Raw genomic sequence first — 8,962 nt, forward strand, 5'->3', positions numbered from 1 at the left:
TTTCTTTGTTATATTTTTTTGTTTATTCTCGAGGTATCAAGTATACCCTTGACTAGGGTCTAAGCCTTTTTAATATTATATTAATATTTTATTCAAGCATAACCCCTACCTTGTTTGGTTTATATTTTTTAAGATTCTTAGGCAGCACTTCCACACTTGCTCGTTTATCAAGAAATCTTGATCAAGACTTCTCTTGCAAGCAAATTGAGGCACGTCAGTCGTCGATCTTCGTTGGCACATACTTTTAGGCGAGACTTCGGTTTCTCCTTGTGATGGCACGAACTTCGAGATAACGTCGTGTTTCGGCCCGGATTACGAGATACGAACGTCGGGTCGGTGGCACGCAAAACGAGATAGTGAGAGAAAGTGTTTTAGAGAGAGAGAGTGAGAGGTGTGAGTATGAATGAAGGGCTGATGGCCCTATTTATAGGCTGATCGAGCTGACCCATCGCGATACGTGATGGGTCTTTGCCTTGGATCCATCGCGTATAGCGATGGGTCATCGGCAGATTTATTATTATTCTATTCCATAGTGATACGTGATGGAACCTTTATAGGCCATCCCGTATCGCGACTAGCCTTGTCACGTAATCAGTAGGCGTGCCACGTGGCTGGACACGCAGTGCTACGTGGAGACACGTGGCAGGGCACATGTCATTGTTTGTCAGACCACGTCATCGCGATACGCGATGACGTTGTGGCTTAGGGGTATCGCGTATCATGTTACCACCCATTCTTGGGTTTTACAACATACCCATAGCGATACACGATGGGTTTTCTTCTGATCCATCGCGTATCGCTATGGGTCAGGGAAACATATATTACCTTTTGGTCCTTACACTTTGAATACTTGTTATTTTTATCCGAAATTTTCATTATGTTATAGCGTGAGAACATACACTATAAATAGTGTATGCTTCTCATGCAAACATAACCTTTTGCAAATTATCTTATCGTTATCTACCAACTCTCTCCCTCTCCTACTTTCTTTATTTTCCATTTCGGGTAAATAACAACCAAACAAGATCCGTGATCTCGATTCCTCACTAGTGATTTTTGCTAGCTAGTGTTGAGATTGATCCAGGTAGACTAGAGTTGTGTTGTTTGACCCGTCCATAGGACCTACAATTGGTATAAGAGCTTTCGGCTCTACTAGTTGTGGATCTTGGGTCACAACCTTGGATTTTGGTCTTGTCTGTGTAATAAAGACGGGTTTCAAGTGTTTAAGTGGGTTACAGGTTCATAAAGTTGAAGAAAGTGTGTCTACAAGCTTAAAAGTACAAGTGTTCATAGTTTCGGGTTTAAGAAAAGTGTTTGTGTGAATTTGTGGTGTAAATGTGGTTAATGTATAAGATATGGGTTTGAAAAAGGCATAAAATAGATGTTTCTTATATCCAAAAGTGTTGAAGTAATTGATTTGTGTTTCCTCAAAACTTTTGAGAACGCTCTAAAAGTTTCAAAAATTAATGAGGTCCAGTAGCTACAAGGTGGGTCCACCCCTGGAATAACCCTTCCGAAGTGGTGTCAAGGTGAGTCAACCCCTCTAGTTAGTAGCATTTCTAGTAAAATTGGTTTTAGATTTTAAAATTTTTACAAGTAAACAACCACACTTTGATTAAAGTGGCCAAACATGTTTCCAATAGGCAATCATTGATCAAACATCAAAGTTCTAAAATGAATAAACTTCATTAACAAGGTTAATAATACATCTAGTAAAAAGCTACTACAACACCTATCCGCCCACCAAATGGCTAACACTATTAGACCATCACCCATAGAAGTTGGTTTTTGGGTGTTTTTGTATGCCTACATGGCACTTGGGCCTACAAAAACGCCTCTTTCTCCTCTTTACTCTCTTCTTTCTCATTCATCTCTCTCACAAACACATTTTTCATTCATTCTTTACCAAAAATCTCCATCCACATTCTCTCCTCCACGTCACACCATCACTCCTCCATATCACCATTTTTCCCTCAAAAATCTCCTATTATGGACCGAAATCCTTGACAATCCTCTCAACTCTCAAGACAAACCATTACTCTCGAAATCAATGTCAATCCTCTCAAGACAAACCCAATGTACGTGGACTACTAACTCTTAATCCAAAAAAAAATCACAACACCTTTATCTTATCAATAAGGCTTGTGACTTGAATCAGGGTCCAACTATTTACCATTAAAATTCTTTTTTCTTTATTTATGTATCTCTACTATATATAAAGAGTGAGTGAAGGACCTCTTAAAAGTTAAGAGGTCTAACAAATCTTTTAAGAGGTCTAACAAATATTGTTAAGTTTACAAGTCTTAATGCATGTCTTAACTTCTTTTTAAGGATAAAGATGTCTTTCTATCAATACTTACATCTTGGCCTCTCAATTTTTATCAACTTTTACAATATAAACAATAATTACATTTTGATCCCTCAAGTAAAACCAACTACCCCTCACGATTTGTAAAAGATCATAACTATTTCATACGTTAATATTTAAAAAAAGAAACTACACCATAAAAACGAGAATTTTGTTCTCTTTAATTTGAGTATAGTAATGCTATACTTTGTAATTTTAAAAAATTCGCATGTTACACGAATACGATTTACAACCGACAACCGGGTTGGCAAGGCGTTTAACATCGTCGGGTTACACCGACACTGATTAAGCGTTTGATGTCGGGTTACATGTGTACCGACATCAGTTACGAGTCAGATGCCGCGTTACACACGTGGCGACGTTAGATTTCATGCGTTCAAGCGCGGGTTACCCAAGTACCGAATCTGGTTACGCATCTGATGATACATTATGCGTTTATGGTCGTCAAGTTACGCTCGTACCGGTAACAACTATGTGGTCGATGTGCCTTCGTTACATGTGTATCGACATTGATTACAAGTTTGATATTGCTTTATGCGACAGATGTGGGTTTGTGTTCGTTCCAATGTTGGTTGACGCGCATAGCGAGCCTGATGCGCCTACTAACGTCAGGTTGTGCGTGCCATATCAACCTATTCTGATCAGTTGGAAAATAACACCACCTAATTCTAACCCGTTTGAAAATAACACCAACGCATTTTGACACGTACATAATCACGCAATATATGTTGCAATTTTGCATGCACATAATTACGCATAAAGAAAGATAATTACACACCTTCTATGATAATTACACAACATATTTTCATAATTAAGCATGACTATAATCACACTTATTATACGCACAACACACCTAGGTATAAAGAAAATTATTTTTTTCTTTAAAAAAATAGTATAGCAAAAAAAAGTAGTTTGTTTTTTTAGAAAAGAAAATACTTATGTAGTTTTTTTTAAATGCTTGATTTTATGGTGTAGTTTTTTATATAATAATGTCGTGTAGAAAAGTTATCAATGTTTTAAAAGTTGAAGAATTATGCTTAATTTAGGTTATGCATATATTACACAACATATTTTCATAATTAAGCATGACTATAATCACACTTATTATACGCACAACACACCTAGGTATAAGGAAAATCATTTTTTTTCTTTAAAAAAATAGTATAGCAAAAAATAAGTAGTTTGTTTTTTTAGAAAAGAAAATACTTATGTAGTTTTTTTTAAATGCTTGATTTTATGGTGTTGTTTTTTATATAATAATGTCGTGTAGAAAAGTTATCAATGTTTTAAAAGTTGAAGAATTATGCTTAATTTAGGTTCTCGTATAAGGAGTAGAAAAATATAAATACATATAAAGTTCAATAGGTTAAGTAAATACAAGTGTTAAAACACATTGGAAATCTTATAAATAATTTATCTTTTTGTTTAACGTTAAACATTTATTATTGTTTCTCTGTCCATATGAATGGAGAAACAATATGGGAGAGACTATATATTCTGTAAACACAAGTTCAGTCCTTATAACAAGCAACTGACTTACTCAACTTTTTGTTTAGGTAAAGTCTTAGAGTTAATCCATCAACATGATTAAGTTATATGTGTGATATTTATGATAATAAATTGTAAAGTTGAGCCAAATTGAGTCAATGAGAAAACGTATGGTCCTCTTGCAAGATTAATCGCATACCATGATACGTACACGAGACGATTACGTTAACAATACTTTATTGATATACGTTGTTCATACATCACATAAGTTAAGCCTATAGAGAATTCGGCATGGTAACGTTACACGGAGAATAAATATGGCAGAGATATCTACGCATATTCATTAGGAAGTGCCTATTTATAAGCTGCCCTCATTCGTTAATCATCACTAATGAATGAGGTCTCTCATTCGTTAGACACACCTAACGAATAAGGTTTCCCATAGAGAATGACCTCCCATTCGTTAAACATCCTCAACGAATGGATATTACATTAACGAATGAGCCTTCATTTGCAAAATCCCTTAGCGAATGAGCTTAATCTATAATGAATGGACCTCATTCGCTAAACATGCCTAGCGAATGAGCCATATTACATTAAACATAAAGACTAAACTACCCTTAACTTATTCGATCAGCTGTGGACAACAAATCATACACTGACAGTCAAGCATATCATCTCAAGTTTAATTTGAAGCCTAGCCAATTCAGCTCGGAATGAAGTTCGAGTCCAGTTCGAGCTAGCCCTGGTTTGGATTATATTAGCTCGTTAACAACCATTAACTATTGTTTGCCGCCGCATCACGCGGACACTCTACTAGTTTATTGATAAAATAGAACTACAATATAAAATAGGTTTAATGTGATTCTGTGATTTAAAAAAATATTATTTATTAATCGTGAATGGTTGACTCACCAATCTACCAAATCAAGTGGACTACACACACATGTATTATTTGTTAATATAATATTTTAATAAATTGTTCCTACTTAAAAATATTTTATAGTATGAACCACTCGGCATGACACGTTCATGACGTGTCCAAAACATGCCATAACCGCTGTCTTGTTTTTATAATTGCTTGTTACACTTTCCTTCTATTTTAAATTTAAAAAAAAATAGTATTGTTTCAAATATATTTAACCTAGCCCCTTAACCTTTCCCAACATATACAGATAGCCCCCTATAGTCCTGCCCTATGTTTTCCTCCAACAAAAACTTTAATCATATTTATTTTTCCTAATAACATAATTTGCTAAAAAAAATAATGCAACCATTTACACTTAATTGACTAAACAGATCAAAACTGGAAAGCATGTGTTATCTTCTAAACCGCGGAGGAACCCGAGGCGTAGGGACCACCACGTCTCGATTGGATTTAATCAATTCGAGACGGTCTGGTATGGTCTTGTCAAACAACTTATTATCTGGGTTCTCGGCGTAACATACATAGTAACAACTCACACAAGCGTGTGGCAATGCCATCGCGATCCTCATCTGAAAAGTAAATAGTTGAAATAGTCAGTAATAGCATGGGAAACTACTGAGAGACACGATTTTATAATCAGATATGGAACTTAAACCATTAGACCTATGCTAATAAAAGTATTGTGTTTAAAATTTAAATGTAACCGAAGTTTAACTAAGTCCGAGGTGGTACTAATCATTAGATATCCGACGATAAAGGCTAGGAGAGAGATGGTGGCGGTGAAGTCTATATGCACTTTGAAGGTCCAAGCGGCCACCACAATGACACATATAGAGCCGCTGCAAACTCCGGTTAGGAAGCATATCGCGGTGGTGATGTCAGAATCAACAATCATTTCCATATCTCGTTTCTCGAAGAGTTCCCAAGTATCTTGTGACGCTTTTACGAACCCTTTCCCGTACGCTGCGATCTGTTGCGAATGTATAAAAGTTCACTTCATATTATATAACTATGTATAAATAGTTATTAATTTTAATATGACAATACAGGATATATGGAAACATTGTCAGTTCAGGTATAAATGCTTTAATGCTTTAATGAGAAAAAGACTTGACAAGTAATGGTCCTAAATAGTGTTACAAGAATGATGAGGAAAGCATTAAAAAACAAGTTCGTAAGTTATGAAATTGCCATAAATATTTTAAATATTTCGTTTTCTTAACGGATAATTAGTTTTAATAACTCAAACTATCGTTAGGGGGCATAAATGATCCAAGTCGAGCCCACTCGACTCGTTTAGCGTAACAAGTGAAATGTTTAGCTCGATCTCGGCTCATAAAAATATCAAAAACTAACATACAGAATTGATACACTAAAGAAACTTATAATTTTATATATATTAAACAAGCCAAACATGCGAGCCAACACGCAAGCGTACTTTGACTCGAGCTTGTCTCATTAATAAATCGATAATAATTTCCGACAAAAATTATTATCGACCGATGAGTCACCAAAATATAGACACTCTTAAAACTTAGGAATAAATTGTTTACTCACATAAGCCCAACCATTCTCATATCTAAAAATTGTCTCCATAACTCTCAAACAACAATGAGCACAAGAAAACATGAACTCATCTTCCCCCTCAAGCAAATTCAAACCTCTAGCAACAATCCTCAAAGCTTCAATGGTGGGAACAAACAAAGACCCCAAACACGCGCTTCCAAGATTCTTTGACAACGCCCGTTGGAAACAAAACTGCGTGTTCGATTGTATCCCACGAAGATAAAACAACGCAATCACCCGACTGATTGTCAAATTCGCCACATTCCTCATAACCTCCGCGGTCCAAAGCAAACTCAACACCAACAAAATAATCACCAGAGGCGGGAAATAAAAATTCAAAGCCCCGATCACCGCAAGTATCCAAATCGACATCCAAATAAACCCGATCCCGAGCATCCAATACGTGGGCTGGTTTATATCCGGGAACTTCGAAACGGGCTCGAGTGCTTTCAAGAAAATCTTACTACAAAACTTGGTTCTTTGAGTGACCCAACACGAGTACAACCCGTTACCAATCGCAAAAAATATGAAAACGACACCGACTCCGTCTGTGGCTGGGCGTTGGAAGCAGATCAATAAGATGCCTGCGGATAATGTGGTGAGGAATGAGCTCCAGAGGATGAAATGCACCATGTAATGCGGCCAAACACGAACGGATTTCTGCCAGGCGAATGCGAGTGTGATGCTTAATAACGATGCTGCTTCGACTTGCGGGAGGAAGTAATTGATTAACCGTTTTTCCTTTTTTCTTGTGCTGTCATGTTGAAGTAATCCTTGGATGCCTTTGAAGACTAGGAAGAAGACTAGACAAACCGCGATCAAGAAATGTAGCGCGAATAAGAATAATGACAACTTGTTGGTGTATTTTCTTGAATTGAGTGTGGCCATAGATGGCTGAGAATCAAGAAATTAAGAAAACCCGTTAAGTTAATCGAAATTAAAAGTGAAATTCGATCGAAAATTGATGAAAAATTGAATCTTTGTAGGACAATTGGTGCATTTTCTTGAATTGAGAGTGTGGTGAAAGATTGCTGATAATCAAATAATCAATAACAAAATATTGAATTAGATGGAAACCCATTACATTAATTCAACTTATAAACAAAACCCAGATTTTAAAAACTGATATTTGATTGAAAATTAATGAAAACATTGAATCTTTGTAAGTGTGTTTTCATGAATTGAGAGTGTGGTCAAACTTCTACAATTGCTGATAATTAGATAATCAATAACAGATATTTGAATTATATGAAAACCCATTACGTTAATTCAAGTTATAAACAAAACCCAGAAATTAAATAACAGAAATTTGATTGAAAAATAAAGAAAAGATTGAATCTTTGTAGGTGAATTTTGTTGAATTGAGTGTGGTCAAAGATTGCTGATAATCAAATATTCAATAACAGAAATTTGAATTAAATGAAAACCCATAACACTAATTCAACCTATAAACAAAACCCATAAATTAAAAAACTGAAATTTGATTAAAAACTGAGTCTTTAAACACATACTTGAGGGGTAGGTGTGGTGTCAATTGGGGAGGGTATTGGGATAGGGATAGGTGTGGGAAGAGAACGTGGGTTACCGGTGGGTGGTGGTGGAGATGGGTGGCTGGGTGGTGGTGGTGGTGGTGGTGGTGGTTGAGGTTGTGGTGGTGGTGGTGGTTGTGGTGGTGGGTGGTGTGTGGTGGGCCCACGGTTAGGGGTGGGTGTAGGTGGTACTCTGGTGGCACTATCCATCACAATTCTTAATGGATTTGTAGCACTTAATCTTTGCATTCTTGACATATTCAAATCTCTTTGTTTTTGTTGTTGTTGTTGTTGTTCAAAGCCCATTTCACCTTTCTCTAAATCTTTATGGGTTGTTTTTTTGGTTTCATGGTAATTTTGCTTGTTTTGATCATCACCATCTTCACTTTCTCTCTCTAAAACCTGAAAAAAAAGGTGAAAATATGAGATAGAATGTTTTGTAATACAAGATATTGAAACTGTTTGGAGGGTTTAGTTTACAGGTTCTGTAACACCCATCTACGGCGGCGGAGGGGCTTCTGGCAACGGTGGTGGTGGTGGAGTTGGATATTGTTTTTGAAGGGGTATGCACCCGCATTAACATCGAGCGGGGCGGGTCAACCCACAAGATATAGACAAGAGGCTTGAAATCAAGATGTCACGAAGACACAAAGCCAAAACCTATGCGCGTGGCGCATATCACATATGCTCACGCATATCACATATGCTCACGCATCACATATGCTCACGCATATCACATCTGCGCGTGGCGCATATCACATATGCTCACGCATATCACATGCTCACGCATATCACATCTGCGCATGAAACATCTGCGCGTGAGAATAAAGAGAAGACCTTGCGCATCCCGGGGATAGACGCATAAAGGACAACACAACAAATGAGACAATAGTCTAATCCAAATCAGGATAAGGACAACCATGATTGTACTCATCAGACAACCTTTCAGAAGGTATCTTTTAAGGAATAAAGAATGTGCTGATGTTGACAGCTGCCAATGAAGGGTGGACAACTCAGCAAAACCCATGTGCCACCACGTGATGGCACATGGGTCAGGTAAAATACCTTGGTCAGAGAATAATC

General features: G+C 36.8%; 1 protein-coding gene across 1 annotated transcript; it reads right to left on the reverse strand.

The window, feature by feature from the left end:
• Nucleotides 1-4,870: 4,870 nt before the first annotated feature.
• LOC143563479 (uncharacterized) lies at nucleotides 4,871-8,437 on the reverse strand. Its single transcript, XM_077051011.1, has 5 exons — nucleotides 8,360-8,437; nucleotides 7,862-8,281; nucleotides 6,340-7,244; nucleotides 5,500-5,758; nucleotides 4,871-5,353 (listed from the first exon to the last, which is right to left on the reverse strand). Exons 1-5 carry the CDS (start codon nucleotides 8,375-8,377, stop codon nucleotides 5,177-5,179), a joined length of 1,779 nt encoding a protein of 592 aa, XP_076907126.1. The 5' UTR covers nucleotides 8,378-8,437; the 3' UTR covers nucleotides 4,871-5,176.
• Nucleotides 8,438-8,962: the final 525 nt, after the last annotated feature.

This window comes from Bidens hawaiensis, unplaced genomic scaffold (genome assembly GCF_021521415.1).
Source record: "Bidens hawaiensis isolate Kalapana, Puna unplaced genomic scaffold, B.hawaiensis_p1.1 tig00021493_1, whole genome shotgun sequence".
Taxonomy (NCBI): Eukaryota; Viridiplantae; Streptophyta; class Magnoliopsida; order Asterales; family Asteraceae; genus Bidens; species Bidens hawaiensis.